The sequence below is a fragment of the Lichenostomus cassidix genome, chromosome 4 (assembly GCF_008360975.1).
Source record: "Lichenostomus cassidix isolate B80296 chromosome 4, HeHo_3.0, whole genome shotgun sequence".
NCBI lineage: Eukaryota > Metazoa > Chordata > Aves > Passeriformes > Meliphagidae > Lichenostomus > Lichenostomus cassidix.
In genome coordinates this window covers 69,679,920-69,707,357 of record NC_139484.1, presented here as the reverse complement: position 1 = coordinate 69,707,357, position 27,438 = coordinate 69,679,920, and the positions used below count along the sequence as shown (strand labels likewise).

At 39.6% G+C, this 27,438-nt stretch overlaps 2 protein-coding genes across 6 annotated transcripts in view; one reads left to right on the top strand and one right to left on the bottom strand.

Moving 5' to 3' along the window:
- The window catches only part of CLNK (cytokine dependent hematopoietic cell linker), a 51,958-nt gene extending 43,304 nt beyond the window's left edge, over positions 1-8,654 (top strand). For all 3 annotated transcript variants that reach the window (XM_085059825.1, XM_085059827.1, XM_085059826.1), the window contains 4 exons: positions 2,079-2,212; positions 2,540-2,617; positions 2,749-2,904; positions 8,319-8,654. In XM_085059825.1, the coding sequence (XP_084915951.1) occupies positions 2,079-2,212; positions 2,540-2,617; positions 2,749-2,904; positions 8,319-8,447 (497 nt within the window). In that variant the 3' untranslated portion in view covers positions 8,448-8,654. The remainder of the gene's footprint in view (positions 1-2,078; positions 2,213-2,539; positions 2,618-2,748; positions 2,905-8,318) is intronic.
- A 1,112-nt stretch (positions 8,655-9,766) lies between these two features.
- ZNF518B (zinc finger protein 518B) lies at positions 9,767-23,219 on the bottom strand. Of its 3 annotated transcripts, none has more exons than XM_085059823.1 (2): positions 23,086-23,219; positions 9,767-15,544 (listed from the first exon to the last, which is right to left on the bottom strand). In XM_085059823.1, the coding sequence occupies exon 2, from the start codon at positions 15,339-15,341 to the stop codon at positions 12,120-12,122; it is 3,222 nt and encodes a 1,073-aa protein (XP_084915949.1). In that variant the 5' UTR covers positions 15,342-15,544; positions 23,086-23,219; the 3' UTR covers positions 9,767-12,119. The 3 variants fall into 3 exon arrangements, with proteins under 3 accessions (XP_084915949.1, XP_084915948.1, XP_084915950.1); XM_085059822.1 differs by lacking the exon at positions 23,086-23,219 and adding an exon at positions 22,638-22,880; XM_085059824.1 differs by lacking the exon at positions 23,086-23,219 and adding an exon at positions 22,681-22,880.
- Between the last annotated feature and the right edge of the window lie 4,219 nt (positions 23,220-27,438).

Genomic DNA, 27,438 nt, shown 5'->3' with positions numbered 1-27,438 from the left:
TTATTCTTCCCATAACCCACAAAGCTCATCTAGGTCTCTGCTGCTTCTGCTTCTGACACTTCCTACCACGGCTCTTGCTCATTCAGGCTCTCTGGGCCAGCACAGTATCTTTTTTCCTCTGTCAGTTCCTGGCTCTCCTGAAGCAACAGGGAGAAAATGAACAAGCAGCCTTTCCCTTGCTACCCTACAATTGCCTTCAAAGTCTGCATTTGGGTTAAAAAATATTTTAAGAACAATAATTTTATTAAACTTATACTAATATCCTTTTTTTTTAATCCTATGTAAGTACATGAGTGTTAGGTTTATGGTTGGACTTGATCTTAAAGGTGTTTTCCAACCTAAACTATTTTATATTTCTCTTTCTGGTAATTTTAGCTTTTGCTGTTATAAACAAATTGTTTTCTGTGCAAAAATCTAAAACATTCAATTTATCAACAAGCTGTTGTCAGCTTCATCTCAGCTAGACTTTGCAAGAGATTTTTTTCCTTCTTGTCCCACAGCTTAAGATATACCAGAAAAAAAATTCTGCAAACACACAGAGCACAGGTCACAAAGCAACTATGGTCCTAGCAGGGGGAGTCTCTTTAAAAAGTTTCTAGGAATAGCCACTAGGAATGCAATGTGAACAAAAATGCTAAAATCCTGATGCAATAAGCTGAGTGGTAACATTTCACATTCTGACAACTCAAAACGATTGCAGAAACAAAAGGTAGATGTTTGGTCCCAGGCCCTTGGAACAGTGAATTCATTACTGAACAGACTGATTGCCTGCTGAAGATCATGGCTGTTTGTCTACTGCTATCAGTGGATCTTGTTTTAAAAGTAAATGTAATGCTGTTATAAATGAGAACATGGTACATATATGAATGGAACAGTGAAACAGAGAAAACCATTTCTCCTTTGTAAAAGGAAGTCTTCCATGTAAAATTTAATATTGTAATATGCCACATACCAGCATAACAATAACAAACTGATAAAGTAATGAAATACCACTTTGACAAGCAGCAGTCTCTGGTGACAGTAACCAGAAGGAAAAGATGGAAGCCATTGATCCACATTCTTCTCATTTACTCTTACAATGGACACTGGGCCATTTCTCCCACCAGCACTACATGAAACAAACAAAACTGTTTCTGTTATACAGCAGGATATGATGGTTTTTAACTTCAATTAACATTTTTTCCTTGTGTCACATATCTGAAAATTACAATTGATCTTTACATTGAAAGGAAGCCCTTGCTTTTGTCAGGCTGTTTCTGCTGCAGCCTGATTAAGAGTCAGCCCAACCTTCCCATATCACACTTCTTGTGTTCCTGACCCAACCCTGCACTGCCACAGCTCCAGAGACCTGGGGAGCTGGGTCTGGCTGGTAAAGGGCAGCCCTAAACCTACAGCCAGTGACTCCCATTTGCTTTGGGAGAAGGGTTCCAGCTCTTCCAGGCCCCTGTAAGGGCCAGCAGCACTTACAGAGCTGGCACACACAAAGACCAACACCTCCTCCTCAGGGTGAGAGCAGCCTCACCCCTTGGTCCTGAGTTGGTTCATTGAAACAAGTCACAGAGCAGACTGAAGTGCATCAGCATGGCAGAACTGAATCCTTTGAGGTTACAACAGCTTGGTAGAAACAATGCTAGCTGGCAATGGAATAATGAGGGGTTTTTAATGTGATCCAACACAACAGCAACTAGGATGCAACACAAATAAAGGGGCTCAAAAGGTGAAAATAGAACAGCATGAACCATTATCCTTGCCACATATTTGGTATTTTATTTAGCATTTGTTGTTTTATTAACAGTTTACTATTTTGCTATGTGCACAGAAGTCTGTCAGATTGAAGTCAATTAAAAACCATCAGGAAACTAATGTGCTAAATCTCTAGGGGCATTAATCTGAAACCACTGATGCTGCATTAGCACAAGACCACGCCTAACTGACAGCTCTGAATTTTAAAGGTTAATACCACAATACTCTATTTCTAAATTAAAAGTGCTATTCTCAAAATTACTAAGTAAAACAGTGTAAAATTAAATTTTAAGTTTAAAGTATGCAACTTTTTCCTTCTGAATTTACTTTTACAGGTTCCACTTTAAGTGTAGATAATTTGACACTGAAGAAGCCACCACCTCCTACACCATATGCACCATGCAAAAATAAATCAAAACATTTGCTTGTAGAACAGGAAGTGCAATCTCTTACCCAACCCACTGGAAAGGTAAAGACCAGCCCTGCTTCTTAAAAAGACAAGCTTTTAGGAAACAGGATCAACACTATAGGGCACCACCCCGACCCCCTCTGAAAGCTGGGGTATTCAGCACCCTTGAAAAATTCCAATATGAGCTCTTGAAACCATGGATAAGAATTTAAATGTCTAATTTTATTAACATTTCCTAACAGGAATTCTCAATGTAGATGCATTACAATTATATACTGTGCTGAATGTGCTTCAAATGCATATTAGATACAATCTGTTTTCACTAGCTTTTGCTTCTGCCAGTTGTTGTTAATTTCTATACGCTGATTATGCTATTTTAAAATTAAGGATTTACACAAATATGAATGGTATGTTGGAGAATACGATCGCCATAAAGCAGAGAAGATACTGTTACAAAAAAATATTGTAAGTAGCATTTACATCAGAACTTGGGATGTAAACTCTTGGGGGAAAATTTCTGTAAACTGTCCACAATGGCTTACAAGTTGTGTTGTGAACTAACCATACAATCTGTAATTTAAATCTGCATCATATAGGATGAGACATTCTTGGTTAGAGATTGTTCAAAGAAGTCAAAGGCTGAACCGTACGTTTTGGTTGTTTATTATGGAAGAAGAGTATACAACATTAAAGTACGTTTTCTGGAAGAAAGCCAACAATACGCACTGGGAACAGGGCTCAGAGGAGAGAATGTAAGTAAAATCCCATCTGCTGTTAGTCTATAGCTTTTCTGTTGGACTTCACAAGTTCTTAACACTAAATATTAGTTACAAACTCTCCCACATAGAAAACTTGCTGTTTCATTAAAGTTTCTGTTACAATACCCTCATTTCAAGTATGTCTCAAGTTTCAAGCACCTTCAAAATAATTTAAATCCAAATTTTGCATACCATGCTCAGATTCAGATTTAAATCAATGTAAAAATTTCCTAAGTACTTACAATACTTCTATCTACTGTACGTAACACCTGCAAAGTAAGAGGGAAAGAGAAGCTCTACCTTTTCAGGTATACATATTATTTTAGCATATTTTTAAACATGATAATTTAAGCAGGCCTTTTCAAATATATACAACTCCACATACCTGACAGCAGGACCTGGTGCTATGAAGCAATAGGACAGTTGTCATAGAAATTCTGAAGCAATTAAATCATGTGGGTCCCCAGCTGTCTTTCAGATATGGTAAATTTAAATTAGAAAATCCCTTTAGACTAGCAATGCTTTTTTAGATCATTAAATTCAATTACAGTCATGGTAAGAGTCTAACTCTTATTCTACATATATGGTTAAATAACAAACACTGTATCTGCAAGTCTTTCACACAAGGAAAAAAAACATTAAAAGTCATAAAATATCACTACAAAACGTGATATTTGCAAAACAAAACCAAACAAAGAGCAAAACAAAAAAAATAAAAAACAAAAAAACCCCCCAAAAACAACAACAACAAAACCTAAAACTTAAAGAATGCTCAGCTGCAAAGCAAAAAAGCATAGCAACAACCTCCTATGGGTTATTAGCTATGTAAATCACTGACACAAATCCAACTTGGGTAAAGCAGCAAAACCTCTGTAGCTGAATCTTCAATTATATCCTTTTCATGCATGTCAATACTTTTCAAAACATATCTTTTGTATAGACAGTCTTTAAAAAGCCTGAAATCACAAATGACCCAAGCTGCTTTAAGGCATTTGATGGGTCCAAAATTTAAATTAGAATTTTTATTAAAAAGCATGGGAGAGGACTCATGAGCTATCCCAAGAGGAACAAGGTTTACTGGCAAGTTGTTCTTCAGGGACATGGGCTTCATGATGAGTGGGAAAAGAAAATCCTTCATTATTCAAGCACAGTGGAACAGTTTGGGAAGCTGAATGGTAGCAGAAATCAAGAACTGTGCTGCAGGTACAATCACCCTGGTGTTGCTGTAGTGACCAAGAGTCTTCTGTAAAACACTGGCTGCATTTCTGACCTGAACCTCCCAGATGATTTCCTGGAATTTTAGTATGATTTAGCAGAAAGCAAGTTTAGTTTTCCGTGGTTCTTACATTGTTTAGTCTTCCTGTAATCACTCTAACACAAATAGGCTCAGAACAGAAACAATGACAGACATAAGGCACGCTACAACATAATGTAGTATTTGTGTATTCTACACTACAGAATAAAGATGTAGAACTAAATTTTCATTATGTTTACAGCTTTAACAATTAAGGTAACTGGAAAACTACTTGAACAGTACATGAACTAAAAGGAAGGAGAACACAATCCCTCCCATCTCAGGAAATACCATAATATATGACTTTGTTGTTTGTTCCAACTTGTGCACAGACAGTACATATCTTAAACAGCAGGTCTGGACTGACAATTCAAATTGCAAAGTAACAACTTCAAAATAAGGATTCCCAGCATCTGGTTAACAACACACATCCAAGACTTGACTCTACCAGGCCAAAACTGTAATCATGACTCCTTACCTTATGCTTTCTTCTTTGAGGATTCTCTAACTCAAATCTTCCCATAGATCAAGCACAACAGAAAAAAATCAAAATCACTTTGCTGGTCAACTCAGTGTTACACCAGGCAATCACAAACATGGCAGTTTTCCACCCCTATGTATTATTCTCAGCAGTAGACACAAAAATAGAACTGGGCACAAAGCACATGTGCAGTAATGAACCATCAGTGGCACCAACATTGCTCAGAGAAGCTTCTTCCATCTCAGGCAATCTCAAAGGATTCCCCCAAAAGGCTCTTTTTTGAAAACTGTCACTTCAATTTTTTGCAGCTCGTTTAAGGATTTTTTCCAAAGAAGTTGCAAACACTCTGTAAGGCTGTGAATTACAGCAAATTGCTGCCTGTAATTTTCCAGTACCTGTTAAAATGCTTTCCAGAACACTCTGCATTGCTCCTTTGCAGGGATACCCTTTGTTACACCACATTTTGTAGTGTGCAGTGCAGCCAGACCTAGCTGATTTATCTAGATCAGCTGAATATTCCCTCTTCACCAGCCACAGAGAAAGAAGCCTAAATGCCAAAGAACATGTGCAGACCTATTACATTCTCCACAGTTGGTGATTTATTCAGAGATTTGGTCTTAAAATATTTTCTGCAGTGTTTTCACTTCTGAATTACTCTATTTTTATCCATTAAAAACACATTTTTCCTTACACATAAATATATTTTTTTAAGTTTTCCCTGTTTTATTGCAACTTTTGACTTTTACTATACAGCATACAAGTTGTTAACGGATTGTATTATCAAATAAGATTTTAAATTATTTTTTAAAATGTATTTAATTTAACTCGCATTAGTGCTTCTATCATTAGCTCTCACATAGCCCTACAAGGCCATAAGGGGGAAAAAAGGTTGATCATCAGATTTTTATGGTGAAAGTAACTGAAGTTCCATGCAGCTAAATTAGTGTCAAACTCTAATACAATATATAGAAGCAGAGGGGTTAAAAAAAATCACTCACTTAGTGGAGGTACATCTTTTGATAGCTATTTAGCCACAGATGTTCACACCTACATACATATTTACTATACCATACTGAGCCTTATAAAGGCCAAATTACATAAAGCCATAAAGATCAGATCCCCAAATGAGGCATACATGGAATTTAGGCATTTACATTCAAAACTGCTGTCCTGAGCACCCTTTACTTGGCTGTTGCCCACCTCTAATCCAGACAGTTTCACTATTAAAGATCCCAAGATCCCTCTAGCACTACCTTTTTTTCATGTGCATAGTTCATTTGAAAATGATGAAATACAAACTTTGCTCACGTTTAAAGCTGATCATGATAAAAAATTTAAATATTTTTCTTATCTGTTTTTCAAAACTAGATCAGCCACACACAAAATACATGTTTTTAGCATGTCTGTAGCATGAGGCTCAACTCCCAACACAGAAACTAAAAATGAAAGGCAGGAGTAGGCTTCTCTTCAACGTGGTGCCTGTTTTACACCGTTTAGAGCACAGACCAATGTGTATCTCTGGATCTCCCTGTTCCAGCCACAGGTATTTTCTCCATTGTCACCACTGCATTTGCAGCTACCTTTCATCTTCAAACTATCAGCCACAGCAGTCACATCACATCACTCGATTCATTTCCATGTCAGCCAAATGGATTAGCTCCACCTACCTTCAGCAGCCACCAAACTGGCCTGGCTGCCCAAGCAGGTTAGGGAGAACTTCCACCATGCCTCCCACTGGCAGTGCTATGGCAAAAGTTTCTGCCAGAAACAGAGGCACAAAAACCAGGCAGTACCTTCAACAGAGAGAGATGTTTACAACATAAGCATCTTGTCCACAGCTTAAATGACAGCCCAGGGGTGAATGGTCTCATTCAGGATGTGCAACATAGCCCAGAGTTCCACCACCTTCCCAACACAATTCAGAACTGCACCTTTCATGAGCAATTTTTGAGACCTTATTCCCACCTCCACAGAAGAGTCTGGAGACCTGCAGATAGGAAATTCCTATGACAACAGAGATTGGCTGAGTCTCTTCACACGGTGAAGAGAAGTAAATCAAGTACTGAATTTTCTTCATCTTTATGTCTTCAGATGTCTTTATGCCTAACAAAATGCAGAGTTCCACTAAAAGAGCCAAGGACATAAAATTCTGGACCATCAATGCATATAATGCCCAAGTCAACTTCATGTACTAGCAGACATAAATAGACTCAGAGCTTAATATTTTAAAACTCAGTAATTCAAATAGGAGTCCAGAATGAAATAATATAGAAGGAAAAAACCCAAGTAACACCCTATTACTAAAGAGCTACAACAATGAATAATGTGACATTAGCCAAGTGAAGCCTAATTAAATTTCCAAAGCAGAAGAACAATTATAGTAAGACCTTTTAAGTTCCCAACCAAAAAAGAACATTAGAAAACAGGAAAAGAACTGGTGCTTATAAAGAGTTAGTTTAGAGCAAAAAAAGTACAGATTACTTTCATAAGGCATGAAATTTAAAACACAGTCTTGCCTGGATTTTCAGTAGCAACAGTGACTTTGAACATAAGCAAAGACAAAACAGCAAAGTAGAACAAAGGCATATGAGTAAAAATTATCAAAACAAAAATTTAAAAAATTAGCATACTGGCTTTGAGATCAAATAATTTTCATCTTAATACAAGAACAGTTTCACCAAATCACATCCTTAATCAGATTCTGCTGTTATAAAGTAGGTGTGAATCAAGTGGGGGTTGATGGGACAGACTACCATGAGATGCCACCAGGTGCACAGTGAAGACCCATACTCACAGTAAATGTCATATAAATACGTGATAAGTATTAATGTCAAAGTAAGCTTTCATTACTGTGTGCAGTTCTGGTGATTTAATACCAATGAGTCCAAAGAATAGCTCAAGAGGAAAAACACCAATATGATGAGAGCTTTGTGGTGTGATGAGAGCTTAGAAGTTACACACAGAAGAGAACTATTTAAACTGAAGGACTGCTAATCATTGGAATGGGATTCTCCCACTAGTGCAGATGAGAATAAACACCTTGGATAGCTTTCTGTTGCTGTTTGATCAGGTCAGCAACCTTGAACCAGACCTTTATCACTTTAGGAGTTGCTGGGAGGATGTCATTGTTTTGGGCACGAGAGAATGAGATGCTTTCTGTTCCATACTTCAAAGGGATTCTATAGCAACTGTCTCAATAAACTGAATGGGAAAATAAAGCATGCATTTAATAAGGTACACTGAAATTTGCAGTGTAAAATATCATGTACTGCTAAGAAAGTATAACTTGTGGCAGGAAAATGTTAGTAACTATTTATGGTTGCTTCATGGTTTCAAGATCTATCATAACATCTGGCATCACAAACTTTTACAGGTGGTACTGTGTTATCAGGGCTTAGACGTGCTCCCTTTTTGCCCTAAGCAGCTAGTTGCTCTGTCCTGCACAAGACAGAGACACACAAAGGAAATAAAAGGATCAAAATATGGTGGTTTTCCTTTTAGAATTGCTTCCATCTAATCGTAATTCCATGCAAAATATTTTTAATACTGTTATTTGCAAGTCTTTTGATGTTATAGATTAAACCATCTAGAAATTTCATTTTCAGTCACTGACTACTGTTTTTCCCCCGTCAGAAATTTAATTCTGTGGAAGAGATCATTGACTTCTACCAATCCGTTCCCATAACACTCATTGATGGAAAGGATCAGTCAGGAACCCACAGACAACAATGCTACCTCACACATCCATTCAAGTCATGCTGACGTTTTCTGCCTTCATGTCACTGACTCATTTGTACAGATATAAATAGAAGTTATTTAAATATCTCAAGAATTAGGTTAGTCTTTTGAGCAAGGATCTCCCCGATAATAAAATGAAGCATTCTACAGACCTACTCCATTTTTTGATTGTTGCATTTTCACTTTAATGATACAAGTAAAGAATATGCCAATGTATTAATTCACAGCAAAGTGTTGAGACTGACTCCTGATATCTTGACTGACCAATTTACTTATCTTGCACTCTACCTTCTAACTTAAGATAAAAACAAAACTTGCCCTTGCTTAATTGTCGCTGAAACTCTGCTAAGTAGCAAAGACTAATAAAGTATACCACAATCATTAAATAAATATTCTTGCTTTCAAAACTACACATGAAACACCGTGTGTCACAGTTCTCACTGTCTAACAAGCTCATGTGCTGTGCATGTTTGCTCAACAAGGAGCTGTGCTCAGCTGCCACTGAAGTTCGTGTCAGCTGATTCTTACAGGCACTGGAGATTGTAAAGCTAGCTGTAATTATGTAAATTCTATCACTCAATGAACACTTATTCTTTAGCTTAGGTGGCAGATGCTTGTGTTCCATACCTGAGCCTTCAAACACTTACATAGCAGGACCATTACACAAACATCATTTTGAATTCCTACCATGTGCAAATTCAGACATAAAAATCATCAGTAGGAAGAGTAAATATGCTTCAAAATCAGCAAGAAACATGTTCCAGTGTGTATGAGCAAAAAACGTGAGAATGTGATATTTTTCCAGGAAAAAAAATACAGAAATATTTATTCATACAATTTGAGTTTTCGAAGGCCTAGCTAAATTCTGTATGTATATAAAGACAAATACAATTCCATACGTATGACAGGATTTTCCTGCCCAGCATTGATAATCTTTCTAACCCCACTCAGAAGTTTGACAAGGTAATTGTAACATACCAAAAAAGGAACCTCACTTACTTTATCCTTATGGAATAGCAACAAGAAGAATGAAATCACTCAAGCCCTAAACCACAACATTCCAAGCCAATTTATGACGTACTATGTAGTGGCACAAACTAGCCCTAAAAAAATTTAGCAGTAGATTGTTTTTTCCTTCCAACCTTTTTATTTCTCAATGCTGCATCAAAATGGAAGAAAATATCCACTGTAAATTATTTCCCTCAAACTGATGAGACTTGAGGGGAAGTTAAACTTGAGGGAAGTTATTCTGACATAATTTTATCTAGTAAGATTAAAAATAACAAAACAGAAGCTGCTAAAATAGAGTTTAGCAGAGCTCATAAAAAAAAAGTATGACATAATCTGCTTTAAAAATTTTATAACCACAGTACAATTCAACTTACAAGATGGCTTTCATATTGAAACAAACAAACAAAATTCTAAATTCAAAACCATAAAAACCCCAAGGCTTAACAGTTTAGGTAACAGATTATGGCAGTAACATACAGAGCTTTGCAGATGTTGACAGAAGTAAACAGTAAACTTGCTTACAGAAGACATGCATTACCAGTATACTTAAACCACCTAGAGTTTATAAAGCTGAGCAGCAACACCTCCCCCATCCCCCCCAGCACACCTTTCATGAGCAATGTTCTGATTTTGCCAGTGACAACTCCTCCAAGCAAATTCAAAATTATTTATTTAGTAGTTTCTACAGAAACAAAATCAATTCAATCAGTAACCTGGACCGAAGGAATTAAAACAAAGGAGGAATGCTAACCATGGGGCTTTTGTTGTTAACCATTTCAGCATTTATTGTATATGATATGCCAGAATTTTAAAATGGAAACTATTTTCACCATTGAAAATGCAAATAGCACTGTTAGGTTTGGCATCAAAGTATATGAAGTGAAAAAAAAAACCCTCTAGTGTACCCATCTAAAAAAATATAATTCCATTTGAATACAAAATGAGAACTGTCATTTCCTTATTATTGACAAAACAGGCAAAACAAAGTTTGTTCTGTGGAACAAGTTAGTCTGATACAAATGATACAAAAATTTTCCATGTGTACACAATGAAAAAGATCTGACTTAAAGCACCAACTATCTGAAGAATTTTAACACTGTATTGCAAAATTATGGGAAAGCAATAAGTGGTTTTGAAAATAAACCTCAGATGTAGTTTTAAAATATTTACATTTCAATGTAGATATGATAAATATTTTATCAAAACAATGTATAATCTGCTGGAGTATATAAAAAAATATTCCCAGCTAAACTGTTTACAAAAAATGCACCATCAGTGAAAAGAGTTAGGGACTACCAGTTTCACCAGAAAAGTCCCAGTTCAAACACAGAACACACATCCAGCATTAGAGTCAGTATTGATTTTCATATTTCTAAAACTGTAACACATTATTTTAATTGTAAGTATGTGCTTCAGTATGCTTCATTCTACATGATTCTAAAATGATTTTCAATTGACAAGATGAAGAGAAACATCCATAGCTCACATACGGAAACAGTAACTTCAGTGTCATCCATCCCTCTTTTTTACTAAAAAAACTGTAATTTGGCCCTGATTTAGAAAAGTGTTTAAGCAACTGAGCAATGTTTACACTGCACTGAAGTCAGTACACATAAGACATAATCTGTAACCAGGCACATGCTTGTATGAATTTGAGGCCTACAAAAAATAAATTGTAACAGCATCTAAATTGTTAAGCAGGATGAAAGATTGCACTGAAAATCTGGTTCAACACTGTCAATGTAAAAGCTGTGCAACATGGCTTTTCATTTTGAAAAGTCTTCATCTTCAGCAAGTTCCTCTATAAATAAGCTCACCAGCTAGACCAAATACTAGCTAACCAAATACTGAGTTCTGTAAATGTTTCTATCACACACAAGGTGGTAGAGGGTTCATGTTTGGCTAATACTATTTCAGAACAGCCTTGAGGCCATATAGAGAAGTGCTTTTCACTATCTGCCCAAGCCTGATGGTATCTCTGGCTTGATGGTACAGAATTCTGACAGTGTTCTGGTCACTCACATCTACACGATACAGTCTAGGTAAAGACTACTAAACAAAATTAAATTTTTAGTGCTACCTGACCTAGTGGGAGTAACTGATTCCACAGATTTTTCATTTACACCCTTGTATCTCCTCTGAAGTCAGCAGAAGTGTTTTTATTTCACTGAAACAGAGCACTTGCATTTAAATTTTACTTTTTATGCGTGGCACTTAATTTGCCACTAAAACCAATGACATATACTTGCTGTCCACGGAGGACCAAAGGTGCTTTTCAGTACAGATGTGCTCGATCTCTGAAACACCATGCTGTAATAAAGCAAACCTAATCCTGTTAAACTTACAAAGATCTCATCTAAGACTTTAATCCGTACAGACCTAGCACAAAACACATACAGCACAGTATCTAGGGTGACTAGAAAGATGTTTGCATAGCAAATCTTCAAATTTCTCCTATGGAACAGATGAAGCTGACCTCCAACATAAATTTCAAACACAAGAGTGCAAAGTAGTGCTTAATTCTCACTATCAGCTTCTCTATCTCTCTGTACCTCCTCTCTCTTCTTCACTTTGCTAACAGTAGAGGGCTTTTGGCCAAATAAAGCAGTTATTTCAATCCTCCGTTCCAAGCAAGTTAGTGGCACTCATTAAAAGCAAGAGGGGAAGCTTCCCCTAGTCTCTCACTTAAAGTTTTCTTGCTTGAAGAGAAAGAACATCCCAGCCCTTCGTTGCCTCTATTAAGTGCCTCTGTCCATGACTTATCCATTCTTCTTGGTCCATGTATACTCTTCCACAAAACCAGCACTTAAAGAGACACTGAAGTGCTTCAGCTGGTGATGTTTCCACCACTTGGTAGTTATTTTTATGGGTCTTTTTCAGCTTCATTTTTAGCATACTCTGCTTTTTTGCTTGGTTTCCTGTCTCAACATTCTGAAGAGTAAGACGCTTTCTGTAACGTTTGACGCCAAGACAACTACTTGTCCTTTCTGACAGAACTACTTTCAGGACTTGACCTTTATACTTGTTGATAGTCTTCATGACATTAATTATCTCTGGGGAATCAACATCAGGATGGTTTAGTACCACAACTGGCTGGTTACGACGAGGGCATTTTATCAACTGATTTGTTTTCAGAGGAACAAGTCGAAGACGTCTTGCTGTCAACAGGTACGACATATCAGAACTTGTGCCTTCCGACTGAGCTCTTGTTTTCCTCTTAGGAAGTTCTCTGAAGCTTGCTTGTTTTGCCTTATTTTTGGGACTTTTTGAATAGGGCTTGCTTTGCTTGCTCACATCACTGCTTTTCTGAAATGGTACACCAGTTTGCCTGCTGTTATTTTTAACATTTGCCTCTCGCTTTGGTCTTTGCCTGAGTGATATAGTTCGGGATTCAGCATTTGGTTCACTCTCATTAGGCAAAGATGGGAAATTACTGCTGGGTGTCTCAGAAGCACTGACAGGGACCGGGCGAGGCAGAAACATTTCATTGCAATGCACAGGATCTGATGTTTCACCCCTGTTATCTATTCCATATGAGCTTTGACTGCTAGTAGTATTCAGCACTCTCAGCATTGTCCCTTTGGGGATAAACACTGGGGTAGCAACATGGGAATTTTTAGTTACCCTGTTTTTAGAAGTTCTTGCAAATGTAAAGAGATCTTCACTGTGTTCTTCACTACTAATCACACTTCTTCCACCATGCATTTGAGACAAAGACACAGGCTGCTGCACTTCAGAGGCACAAACTCTCTCACAGCTTGCTGAACTTTCTTGAGGCAAAAGCAACTTTTTACTAGAAGCTTGACACCTCAAGGGCATGGATTTCATGTTAGGTTCAGCAGCAGACATGAGCTGAGCAATCTTTCTACACAGCAACGTTGCTGATTTCTTCCTGCGTGTTGTGTCATCCCATCTGACATCCTCTGGAACATTTTCAGCCCCAGAGCTAAGAGAAAATACAGATGAAATAACAGGTCCCTCAAAAGAATTTGCTTTATTTTCCATCTTCTGTAGCTCTAGCGATTCCAGAAGACGACCGTTCTTTTGACTTACAGTTTCAGTTCTCTTTACTTTGCTAAAGCCGAAAGTCATATCCTCAAAAGGTGGAGTTTTAGTAACATGAAAGTTTTTTCCTGCCTCAGAAGATGTAACAGATTTTTTATCAAAACCCTTTCCAGCTAAATGTGCTTCACTAGAGCCGACTGGTAGATTTCTACATTCTTTGTCAGCCCTCTTCACAGACAATGTATCCTTTTCTCTATGGACTGGAGAAAAACTTTTGCCCTCCTGAGTAGCTTCTACTGAAATGTTCTTGGAACTTTTAGCTTCAGAAACAGAAGCATATTTTGGACGGTATATATCCTCAACTTCTTCATAACAATACACATCACAATGTAAGTTATTTTTTCCATCTACCTTCCCCCTTGAGGATTTAGGATCACTTTTTTTTTCAGTACTGTTCATCACCAGAGATGGAGAACAAAGTTCTATAACACCTGAATGGACATCAATACCTTTCACCAAATGAAAGCATAATTTTGATGTATCTTCCCTCTGTATAGATACAGAGCTACAGTCAGAGAGTTGAGAATCAGAAGAACAAAAACATTCAGAATTCTTGTCATATGTACTATCCAAATTAAGCTGGTTACTAACACTGGATAATTTGTTTACATTCACTTCCATGGTTAGCAACTCATTTTGAGACATAGAAGATGGCTTTTTTACTTCTGCAGGCTGTTCTATACCTTGATTCTCAAGTTCCTCTTCAGCACAGTTCAAAGGTTTGTAAGTTGCTTCTTTCATAGGAATTAGTTTAAGAACCAGCTGTTGTGCTCCATTCACTATTTTAAGCTCTACTATCTGAGCTAAACAGTTAGAAGGAACTACAAGTTCAGATGGTGCAATTACTGTTAAAGGCATCCCAGGTTGTAAAGGCTCTGTTTTTGGAGAATAAACCTCAACCTCCACACTTTGATTCTCACATACACTCATTTCAGATGGCTCCAATATTGTCTTATCCTGGACTGATGCTGTGTTCATGCTACATTCTACATTTTGAGATGAGCAGACTGTTTTAGTTGTTTTACCTGGAATCTCACAAACCATATTTGAAGACAAAGTTGAAAGTTCATTCTGGAAAGGAATTTTATTGTATTTCTGCTTTTTACATAAAGTGCTTTGACTCTGCTTCTTGTGTTTGTGGTTTATGAGAGTATTTGACAGCCGTTTTCTGGGTGTTTCATGTACTCTTCTTGTATGTTTGACTATATAGTCGTGTCTAACAGCACCATATTCACAGTATTCACACTGATATGGAAAAGTTCCAGTGTGTTTCACCAAATGTCTCTGGAATTCTCCTTTGGTGTAGGATACATAACTACAGTGGGAACAAAGAAACTTGATTTCTTCATGTTGCCCTACGTGCTTTTTGTACTGTAAAGGATCCTTTGTTGAAAATCTGCATTTATCACAGTAGTATTTACCTGGCAGAAAATTTTTTACTTTAAATGTTTTCGGAGTTTTACTTGGGGTTTTTCTTTCACGTTTTTCAATGTCTGCAGCATTGGCACCCTCAGGAACAAAATCAAAAGCTGGTGGTTTAATGTGACTGCACTTCTTGCAGATGAAATTATTGTCTTCAGTCCACTCAAGCTTCCTGTGCTTTTCGATATCTTGCATTGAAATTTTCTGAACACTTCTGCATTTTATACAGCTTATCAGTGTCAACTTATTGTTCTCAGCCTCAGTTCCTTGGTAACAGCAGTTTTGGTCATCTGCCCCTTTTGATGGATTTGATTTATCATCAGAAGATTGCTTTGGGGATGTAGTTAAGGAATTATTTGTATCATTAATTTGGCCAGGGTACAATCTTGGTAAAATTTCCCTCATTTTTTTCAATTGCATTTCAGAAGAAGCAACTCTGCACCAGTGTCATTAAAGACAGCAGCAATAGATAGAATATTTCCTTGGTATTAATCTTGTGTATGTTGCTTATCAATCAATCATTCAGGCCACCAATTCTGCAGAATCTAAGCTTTGGAATAAATGATGTTCAAGCAACCGCATCCATCTTATGTTCCATGTTCTTAGTCAATCAACTTGCAGCACTAAAGAATAAAAAGCAGAGGATTAAGTCAGTTACAATTCACTGATCACTGAAATACAATAAAATAATAATTGAACTATTAGTGGACTACAGCTGAATTACAGAGTGCAAGTCTACTGGTAATATACCACTGACTGTATTCTGCACATACTCTAAACATTAAAACATACCAAATCAAACAATCCTTTAACATTTGCTCTCATTCAAAATGTTCACAAATTCATATTTTAATTTGCATCTGCTATGCATCAAAGCCTATGGAGTTCGTGGTATTTCTCCCATGTCATGAAAAATTTTACATTTAATAAACATATTTATAAGCCAAACAAGAAAGATACTTGATAACAGTACTGAGCAGCAGAGTATGATTTCAGTTCATATTTAGCCCTCAACTCAGGACAAGATACCATGAAACACTGCAAGTGCCACTTATATGTGAATAGCAGGGAAACAGAATGTGGCTACAATGGTTACTAGAAACACAGAACCATTAGCTTGTTTTTAAATACAAGAATATTTAAGTTAGCACAGAAATTCCTGATATACAGAAGTTAGTTCTTTTTTAATCAGTGCCAATGTTTCAGATACAAACAGTCTTGAACACTAATTCATAACAAAACGTTATTTATGCTTTACATGTTCTCAAAGTAATGAAGTCAAAACAATCTGTGGCTGCAAAATTAATTACTTTCTCTTCTATTAATATCACAGTATAATCACTTCTATGTACGTGGACAAGCATGTAAATAATTCACTTTGTCCTAATAAAACAGAACGTCAATCAAGCAAAACAAACAATGCAACATAAGGCAGAGGGAGATCAGTAATATCACAGTAAAATACCCTACTAGCATATGCATTATATTTGGCCCACAGGTTCCAGCACTCTGTCTCTCTACTATATTTAACAGGAAGAAGATCTCAGCCTTCAAGCTTGTGGAAAGACTATGAGACCACTATTATTTGGAAAATAAACAACCAAATTAGGCTTTTGAGACATACATGAAGCCTAATCAACACCTTTCTTATTTAACATTGTTAGTTATAGACATATTGTTGCACAGACTTGCATTTACAAACAGACTCTGTTGCATGAGGTTATTTCTGTTTTTCAATACACCCAACAAAAGGCTTCTGCTTCTGAAATCCAGATCCTCAGCAAGTCCACCTACACAGATCAGGGCCTGATTTGGACTCCAGAAGCACAGTGCTGAGTTCACTTAAGTAGTTTCCCATCACAATAATCATACGCTAATGAAGAAATTAAACTGTGGTACTGGACAGACACTGAGGTGCCAGAGTGAGTCCAGAGAATGGCAAGAGAGCTGGTGAAAGGTCTAGAGAGTCAATCTTATGAGGAGTGGCTGAGGCAGCTGGGGGTGTTCAGCCTGGAGAAAAGCAGGCTTAGAGACCTTATTGCTCTCTGTAACTACCTGAAAGGAGGTTGTAGGCAGGCATCAGCCTCTTCTCCCAGGTAATGAGTGACAGGAAGAGAGGAAATTGCCTCAAGTTGCACCACAGAATGTTTAGATTTAATATTAAGAAAAATTTCTTCACTGAAAGGGGTGTCAAGAATTGGAACAGGTTACATATGGAAGTGGTGGAGCCACCATTCCTGGAGATATAAAAATGACATGTAGACATGGCATTTAAGGATATGGTTTAATGGCTGGCTTGGCAGTGCTGGATTATAGATAGGATTTGATGATCTTGTAGGTCTTCTCCAGCCTAAATAATTCTGTGATCTCCCCAATGGTTTGACAGGACTAAACACCTGATCCAAGGTTTTTCTGCATCTCATGTGGTCACAGCCCAGAAAGCAACCATATCGTGTACTGCATCAAAAGCAGTGTAGCCAGCAGATTGAGGGAGGCAATCATCCCCCTCTACTCTGCTCTTTTGAGATCCCATCTGGAGTGCTGCTGCATCCAGCACAAGGATGTTTAGTGGCTCTCCTCTGGACCCATTCGAAGCTGATCACAGGGCTGGAGCATCTCTCCTACGACGACAGGCTGAGAGAGTTGGAGCTGTTCAGCCTAAGGAGGTGGCTTCACAGAGATCTTACAGCACATCCCAGTACTGAAAGGAGGCTTTCAAGAAGGCTGGAGAGGGACTTTTCACAAGGCCATGCAGTGATAGGACAGCTTCTTCAAGCTGAAGAAGCATAGATTTAAATAGATATTAGGAAGAAATTCATTACTGTGAGGGTGGTGAGGCACTTCTTGCCCAGAGACGTTGTGGATGCTCCATCCCTGGCAGTGCTCAAGGCCAGGTTGGATGGAGCCCTGAGCAACCTGGTCTTGTGGAAAGTGTTCCTTCCCATGGCAGGAGGTTGAACTAGATGACCTCTAAGGTCTCTTCCAACACAAACCACTCAGTGATTCCATGATCTTCCTTGTGCTTCATCAATATTCCTGCTATGGGAATGCTGTCCTAAAGATGGGGCTCTTCAAAGTTATCTAATGTACCCACAAACAGCAGTAAAAATAAGTAAGAAAACTAGTTAGGGACAACGTAACAAGCTTTTCACTCTTAAGCAGATGGACAGCTGTACAATAAATCTCCTCAATGGGTAGTTCCAGGACTGTAGTAATCTCATCTCATTGCAATACAAACAGCTGTAAAAATATACACAATGTGCAAAACAAAACAATGGTAGCCTTGCAGGAAAGAGAAAATTATACGTGAGTGCTTTATCATGATCTGGATAATTTTCTTTAAGCAATTCTAATGTGGGTGACATTATGCCCTCTATTATCCTGATTCTAAAGAGGAAATAAAAGGAAAACCTTTGTGGTAGTTCAGATGGAATATCCTTTCCTGGCTTCTACTAGTTTCTAGACTTAAGATGAACCTGTGGACATACAAGTGTGCTGGTAGGCCTATGTTCAGCAGAAAGATGGTAAGAGATCTTGATAAGCTCAGGATCCAGACCAAAGATGCTTTATGTGTTTTTATACAGCTTTAAGACAGAACTCATATGGCATTTGAAAGGATGAAGCTAGATCAGTAGTTGCCTTTTTCTGCTGTAAACATCTAAGCATTAATACTGAAACTGCCCTCTATGTGAACTGACTGAAGGCTAAGTATAGAGAATTTATGCCACCAACATCCTTGACCACAAAACAAAAGTATTATAAACCCAGAAAATTTTCTTATATTTTTTAAACTGTGTGAATTCCACTTTATGGGAGAACATGAAAAAGAATCCACAACCTTTAAAGGGAAAAAGAGTACAAGAAACACAGTTCAACATTTTAAGAACACTTCAATTTAACAGACAGTTCTGGGCTTCTCGGCCCAAGACTATGCCAGAAAAATTTAATAGAGGTAATTTGAAGAAGAGGCTAGTAATCCTTCCAAAATGTCCTAATTCAAACAGCTGTATGTAGGAAAGTGGAAACACTAGGTTTGCCATGGTTTAACCCCAAAACCAAGCTTTCATTCAGACCTGTGACAAATACCATGCTGCTAGAATGCAGGTTTCATGTGTTGGTGTGTGACTGCATGCCATATGTGTGGTGAGTTGATCCCAGGCAGCAGCCAAGCAGCCACAGAGCTGCTTGCTGGTGTCCCACCCACTCCTCCCTGAGTGGCAAGGGGAGTGAAGCAGAGAAGAGGCACAAGAAAGGCTGTGGGTCAGGACAAAGGCACTTTAATAGAAGGAAAGAAACAGGGAGGTCACTTGAGGGAAATCACTCACCACCTTCCAGAAGCAAAGCAATCCCAGCCAGTCTCCGAGCAGCAGGCACCCTGGAAGGCAAACCCCCTATGTCCTTCTTCCTCTACTTCCAGTTTTCATGGCTGAGCATAACATGTTATGATGAGCATATCCCCCAGACCAACTCTGGCCAGCTGTCCCAGCTTTGTGCCCTTTCAATCTCTTGCCCACCTCTTGCCTGCTCTCTAGAGTGGAGGTAGAGAAGGGATGGAAAAGAAAACCTTGGCATTGTGTAAACATTGTTCAGCAACAACCAAAACACCAGTGTGGTATCAACCCTGTTTTAGCCACAGATCCAAAGCAAAGCACTGTACAGGCTGCTTTCAAGAAATTTAACTCCATCCCAGCCAGACCCAGTAAAAGGTAAAAAATGAACTGAATAACCAGCTGATGCCAAAGCAACAGCTCTGCTGTCTGCTGGGAAAAGAGGAATCAGAAAGAAGACCTAATTAAAATTGAAGGCGAAGAAATCCGGATCCATTAGGATACCAAATATAAAGAACTATGCAACTGTGGACCAAGGAACACTGACCCAATACATTTCTATGTATTTTGACTGTACAAAATATCTAAAAAATCTTGTAAAAGCCATGTGTCATGGAATGATTCTCTGCACACCCGGACTATATGTGGAAGAGATGATTTCTGTGGTACATCCTGGCCAGATAACAAAGTAATGCATTGACTCTCTAACATTAACATGTTGTTGGAGGGTTTTTGTTTTTCCTGCAGTTTTGTTGACAGAAACATGCTCCAGAAGATTTAATTAAAATAGTTGGTTTTTCAAGTTATAATCATATGCAGTGCACACAAACCAATCCAAAGACATTAAAGGAAGACGACAAACTCTACCAGGAGTATCAATGGCAAACACAGGAATGGGATAGATGGAAAATGGAGTAGGAGACACTAAGAGTGTCAAAATCAATTCCAGTCACTATTATTACAGGAATGAACTCAGTAAAAAATATAAAAATACTCAGAAATACAATAAAGTACCCAACTTAGGAAACATAAAAAAAAAAAAAATCAGAGGCCCTAGTTTGAAAAAATAAAAAAATTTCAAAAGATGAAGCAAATGCTTAGAAGGACATGGAAAAAAGATACAGAAAGATAAACCGAATTTTTTCATTCACTCCTACCAGACACCTGCAACTCAGTGACATTAAAAGGTCAGGGATTCAAACGAAACCAACATTTTCCACCTTTCACACAATGCTATCATATCTTGAACTTTGCTGCTCAAGACACAAGAGATTAACAGATCCACAGGAGTCAAAAGGCATCCCGATTCATGCATATCACATGTATGTAAAGGTTAAAAAACAAAGGTCCATTAAAACAAAGGAAAATAGGATGAAACATCCTCTGCAGCCTGACTATGCCAAATTCAATCAGAACAAGGCTTTTTGCACTGCAGTAGGTTACAAACCACTGATGTGCCATTGTCAGACTGGAAATTTCTATTTCCTTCAAACACACTGAATATTTGTTCACCATTTTGAAGAAGAATATGTATATTCCAGGGCTTTAGCTCCCTTTAGCTCAAACTATATGCTGCTATCAATGAAAAGGGTGCGATAAGCAGGATGCATTTAGCCTATGTGACCACATAAATGAGCCCTTACTTCAGCAAAGCACACACCTCTCACACACAAAGATCACAGACTGCAGCCAATAATCAGGGTGTGCTTTGGCACTGAAAAGCCCATATAAGTCAACCCTAAGAAAAAGAAGTTTAAACAGAATTGGAAGACACTGTGCATCGTTGCATCAGGAGGATGCAATGTACAAAATTTGAGCAACTGTGAAAAATTTAAATCTCTCTGCATGCTTAAAATTACCTTGCCTGTATTTTACAATTATATATATATATAATTGTAAAATACAGATATATATGCCATATACTGACCGTTTAACATCAACTATCTCTGTTAAGCAGAGTTAACTGTTCTACTGACCCAACTACACAATTGCCAATCATCAGTCACTCATTTTAGGCCTAATGACTGAAGGAGAACCAAAGTGCTTCACTCAAATATTACACATTGTATTAGTTAAAATCATTAACTTTGTATTAAAAACAAACACTTCAAATACACCAAAGAAATTTTGTCTACAAGTATTTCTTCTTAACAAGACATTTTGTTTCACAGTAACAGCTAATCACACAGTCGTAACAGTTTTTGTTTTGTAGCTGAAATGTACATGAGGTTTTTTAAAGCAAAATTGATGAGGAATGACAATGCAGAGAATTAAGAAGAGCAAGGACCATGCATCAAGTTCTTAGAGCTCATTTTTATTATAAAATATACAATTCTTTCACTCTACAGAAAAAAAATCAATTACATTTGAAATGTTTATTACTTATAAAGTCATGCAAAACACTGATTGAAAGGAAATCATTATTTTTTGAATGCATAAGTGAAAAAATGTCCAACCTACTGACTTTTTTGGCATTGTATGGAGGCAGGTACATGTATGTACTATGCAGTATTCTACTGAAATGGAGGACTGCTTCCCTGTGGCTCTAGGAACAAGGCCTAGCTTTCTTTGTAGCTGAAAGACACACATTTCTGCCATATCACTCAACTGCTTGATGGTCTTCCTGCAATAAGGTAAACAAGGCATTCCCAAATAACTATCATATCAAAAGCAGTATTCTAGAGAGTGCTCAGAGACGTTTATAGAGTTGTTTATCATGACATGTATGATCAACTTGCTAAATCTACGCTGCTCATTTCATCATTTCACACAGTTTACAACGATTTTCAAAGTCTTTCTGTATATCCAGAGCATCCTGACTAGTATAAAGCACTACCCTACTCTAAGCTCTAAGGCCTGTGAGAAACACAGCAAGGAAATATGGCACTGAAGAAAATGGGAGAAAAGTACCACTAAAAGCACATAACCCTCCATGCCTAGATCTCAAAGCACTCATGCAGATGTTAAAACTGATTTCCACAGATTTCATTCCTACTAAAATTAGCCACATCCTATTTGTATGTGCAAGCAAAGAGCCTTGACTGTAACCACCTACTGCAGTAACAATGCACAACAGACTGCTAGAAAAATCCTGTAAGCCACCATTAGTCTTCCTAAACATAACCCAGACTTTTTCAATTAAATGTACATTGCAGGACACTTTGGCTACATCGACGATGACACTGGATCATGTATTTAGAAGAAAATAGGTTTACACGTCTAAATTACCTTAAGTGTCCAACACAACACTTTTCAATGAGAGATTGTCTTGCAACAAAATTCAATATAGGATTCAATTAAGCCAATCTTATGCCCAAATACTCAAAAGAACCTCATTTGTACACAAAACACAGGATGTTCTATTTTGCCCACGAATACAATTACTAACCCGAGAGCTCCTTTTCTCCAGGAGGATGACCAAGACGACAAACCTGGACAACAGCTTTAGTCCAGACGAGTCCAAAGCGGCCTGATGGCGTCCACGAGACAGCAAGCACCAAAAATCTCCTTTTCTTGGGCATCCAGCCCACCCACGCATCAGTGCTGCCGCCTCTCCGGGGCAGGGAGGCCGCTGTCCGTCCCTCTCCGTGTCTCCTCGCTCGCTGCCGCGGCGGGCCGAGCGCGGCGCTGCCGCTGCGCTGCTCCGCGGCGCTCCGCGGGGAGGGCGCTGAGCGGGCCGCGCAACCTCCGCCCGCCGCCGCCGCCGCGCAGTGCCGCCGCCGGCCCGCAGGGGGCAGCACCGACAGCCGCGCCCGCCCCGGCCCCGCAGCCCCGCACGGGCGGGCAGGGCGGCAGCAGGGCGGCGGGCAGGGCGGCAGCCGGGCCCGGGGCCTTACCTGGCTCGGAGCGGGACGGGGCGACGGAGGAAGCGCCGCCTCCCTCGGGACCGGCCCCGCCGGCCGCCGCCGCCGCTCCCGTTGTCTCCGGACACACGGGAAGCGCAGCGCCGCCCCGCGTCCTGCGCGGCCGCTGCCGCCCCGCCCTGCGGCACTTACCCCGGCAGGGAGGGCGGGCGAGTCCCCCGGCCCGGCCCGGCCCGGCCCGGCCCCCGCCCGGCGCCGGCGGAACTGACCTCAGCGCCCCGCCCGCCGCGCGTAGAGCTCTACCGAGCCCGGCACCTGCCCGGGCCCGGGCCGGCGGGATGGGCTGCCGGCGGGACAGCGAGCCCGGGGTGCGCTGCGGGAGGAGTACAGCCTCGCCTCGGGGCCCGCCGGCCGTCCCTCCGCTCCGTGACACCACAGGCCGAAGGATGCGCTCTTGTTCCCAATAACATCTCTATCTACATCCCTCCCCATTCCCTTGTGTTTTCCCAGGGTATGGTGTGGGCACGCATTTCACGGGCATCGCTCAGTGAAGCGCTACAATGGCGGGGTAGTTGCGTATTTTCAGATGCTTCCCATGAAATCCAGATTTCTTTTGAAATAAAAGGTGGTGTTGGCCAAAACTGAAGGGAGAAAAAGAGCATTTAACTGACAGCATCATGCCCTCTGAAAGTACCATTGATGTCACTGCAATGTCAAATCATTCCACTTAAAAAGCAAACCATATCTAACACAGGGTTCATTCTTCGAAATGAACCTTTTTGGTACATGTCTTCAAAGTTGAGCTCTGCGTTGCAGATTGTTCTGTTTGCATGGATTCCGTGCAATAACCGACACCAGTAGGAGTAAGCGACATTTTCCAATCTGTTCTCTACTGGAATGATTTGAGAGTGCTTGGTCTTTTCTAGGCATGGACAGACATCTTCAGGGATCTTGGATTTTGGGATAGGCTCTTCAGGTCACAAGAGAAAGGAAAGCTATAGGACAAGGAAGTCTGGGGGAAAATAATCCTCTTAACTATGATTTTTTTAGTTCCAAAATGAGATATTGGCCTCAAGAGTCTGTTGCATCTTTTGATTCGCAGCGTAAGAAAGCACTCGTAATGGCAGTTTGCAACACTGTCGTTTACTGAATATTTTTAAACTTGTGAAGAAGATCTTCTGGCTGATAGAGCCTGTTGGGATTTCTAGAAGGCTTTTGACAAAGACTGTCAAAGGAATTAAACAGTAATGGATAAGACCAAACACCTTGGCCTGAATAGCTGGTTAAAGATGCAGTGAATGTGTGGTTCTTGTAGCACAGAGATGACAGGTGCACTGCTGTATCAATCTCTGCTTAGACCTGCTCAACATGCAACTGACTTGAAAAGAGAGCTGTGCACTCAGCTGACAGCCTTCTGATCATATAAAACTATTCAGGGACTTAAGGATAAAAGCACACTAAAGATCTGCATAAGGACATTATGCAGCTGAATAACTAGACAGCAAGAGGGCAGATTAGATTTTGGATAGATAGAAGTGATGCACAGTGAGGAAAAACATCCTAAATTCAAATAAAAAATCATCAACTCTAAGCTGACTAGTACTGTGCAAAAGGAGCAAGATCTTGGCCTTAGAAAAAGTTTCTGTGAAAATCTCACTTCAGTGCTTAATCAAGTTCATAAAAATAAGCCATATGCTGAGATTCGAGAAAGAACAGAGAGCAAAGCAGTGTAATGCTGCTGTGTAAATTCACAATTTAACATATTTTAAAAGCTCTTTGAGTTTCTAAGTTCCCTCAACTCAGGAAAGACAGAATAGTAGTGGAAAGGGTTCAGTGAAAGGTAAAAAGGATGATCAAAGGTACTTTGCTCTCAACTTTCACATAAGGAACAGCTAAGTAAGCTTCTGTCTGAAAAGAAAAAAAAAGGTGACTATTTATATAACAAAAGGCTAAAAATCATGAGTGATCATTGTAATTGTGAGCAGTTACAGCTGGAAGTTGTGTGTGGGGATCCCATGGAAGTCAACAGGGACAATTTGCAATTACTGACTGGTCTCAGCTATTCTGCAAAGTTGATTATGTAGTGTTGTGTACATTCACTTCCCTAACTGTTATATCAGTCAGCCTTTGTAATATGAACATGTATTCACTTTGTTACTATGTATTAGTTCACATAATACAGTGAAATGGAATGAGATAGTGGAATTTTACTGGAGACTTTGGGTTTGTTCATACTCAAATAAAACAAACTGAAGGGACAGCCCAGCCCTGGAAATAAGGACTTTGCTTCTTGGAAGCATAGAACTTCCATGAAAGATAAAGGACACCCATGGACAACCCAGATAAAGTCAGAATTCTAGCCACTCTAATATCTTTGAAACTCTTGCAGTGTTATCTGGAAAAACTGACCCCAGGGGCAATCTGGATCAATAGAAAAGCAGCAAGAATGCTGCAGAAATACAGTTGTCTGGCAAAATTTTATTGGGATTAGAAATCAGTAGGTGGGTCTTAGTCAAATAATGTTGTACCGAAGTGGTTAAAGGGTATAAGACCCCATGTGTAAAACCACATTTAGGGTGACCCAGTTTGGCTGGGACACCTCATGCACTTGAATAAATATTTACTCTTGTAATTCTATACTTTGTTTCCTGGCCTCTCATGGTCAGCACCAGTTGTTGTAAAGCTTCATAAAAGTGAACTACACTTGGCAGATCAGTTTTTTCAAAACCAGGAAAATTGGAAACATTCCTAAAATACAAGACTATAACATTTAGCACAATTAATAATTCAAACAATCATTTGCTAGTCAACAGGTTTTTCCACCTCATCTATCTGTATCTGAAAAAGTCCAGACTGCAATAAATATGCTTCATATCAGTAAAATGGAATCAGTTATTTGATACTCAACACTGATTAAGCACTTTTCTTTCTTAGATATGTGTAGCTAGCCAACGCTGAGGTTAGAATGGCAATTTCCTGAAACAAATGCAAATAGATTATTCAGTATTTAAATAAGGCCAAACTAAACAATCTCATCCAGAAACAGCTTTGTTATGAAAAGCCTGAGAGACAATTTGCATCTTCCTCAGTGTTTCCCACCTACAAAAATTAAGTCGCTCCCCTGCATTTTCTAGCCTTGCGTTCCTAGCGCCTCTTTCTCTCTCAGGCTCCAGCCCTGAAGCGATTTAGAGCACCAGAGAGGGAGTAGTTCTCCTGCACTTTCCACCTTAGCTGTTCCCTTTGGTTTGCCATTTGCAAGCCATCTTTGGTGACCTCTGAATTCGCCGCTCTTGCCTGGTCTTTTGTCCCTTCTCAGTTTGTCTTGTGACTCAGCCACCCTCAGTGCTGGTTAGGTGTTCATGAGCTTTCCCGATGAGGGTATGAAAGGGAGCGTCGTCACTTAGTAATGCCAGGGCTTGTTAGCTGATAGCAATGCAGCTAATTAGTTGGCAAACAGAAGCAGCATCCCAGCAAAGGCCTCTTTAACTTCCTGCATCCTTTGCAGCATTGCTGTCCGTGAAACAGGACCTGTCACACGCTGTGGGACACCCTCCTATCAGGAATTCACCACAGCTCCTCAGTTGCCGCTGCTTGTCCTGTTGCAATCCTGCATTCCTTTCCAACCTCTAACAAGATGATCTGACATGAAATGCTGGTTGTTGCTTGCGGATCCATGAGAACCACAGGTAGACAGAATCATCACAGAATCACAGAATCACAGAATCACAGAATCACAGAATCACAGAATCACAGAATGGGTGAGATTGGGAAGGACCACAGAGGTCGTCTGATCCAACCTCCCTGCCCAAGTAGGGTCATCCTAAAGCACATTGCCCAGGGTTGCATCCAGATGGTTCTTGAAGGTCTCCAATGAGGCATTTTGGCTTCCAAGGTAAAAATATACTACTTTGTAAGCATTCAGAACACTTAGAAAAGAGAAATGCAATCTTCGTTTTCCAAAATGTGCACACAACGACAACAGTCAGGATTTAAAACAGCAAGTTCTGAGTTTCAGTTCTGAGTTTCCCAGCCCCGCATATTGCAGGCTTGGACTTTGAAACCGAAGGAAGCAGCTGAGTTGTTGCTTTGCATTTCTGCAGCTGTTCTTGATGCTGTTTGACACGTTCCCTCTTCAAGTGGCTGAGCAAAGCGCCTACGACATACGACGCATTCTAGAGGTTTCTTTAGGTACACGTTGCTGCTGGTGAGCAGATCTCCCGCTGCTGCTGCTTTGCTGGTTTGCAGGGCGTTAGGATCCCTAGAAGAGTCAGGAAGAGTTCCACGCCGCTGTTGGTTCCGCAGCCGCGGCTGTGCGCAGCCCGACTCGCGGTGCTCTGCTGCCCTCCAGCGGCCATCGCCGCGCTGCGCAGCCCAGCGCCACCAGCT

Bases quoted from the DNA above. Each gene is read 5' to 3' on its own strand.
- ZNF518B (XM_085059823.1), bottom strand. From the start codon at position 15,341: ATGCAATTGAAAAAAATGAGGGAAATTTTACCAAGATTGTACCCTGGC.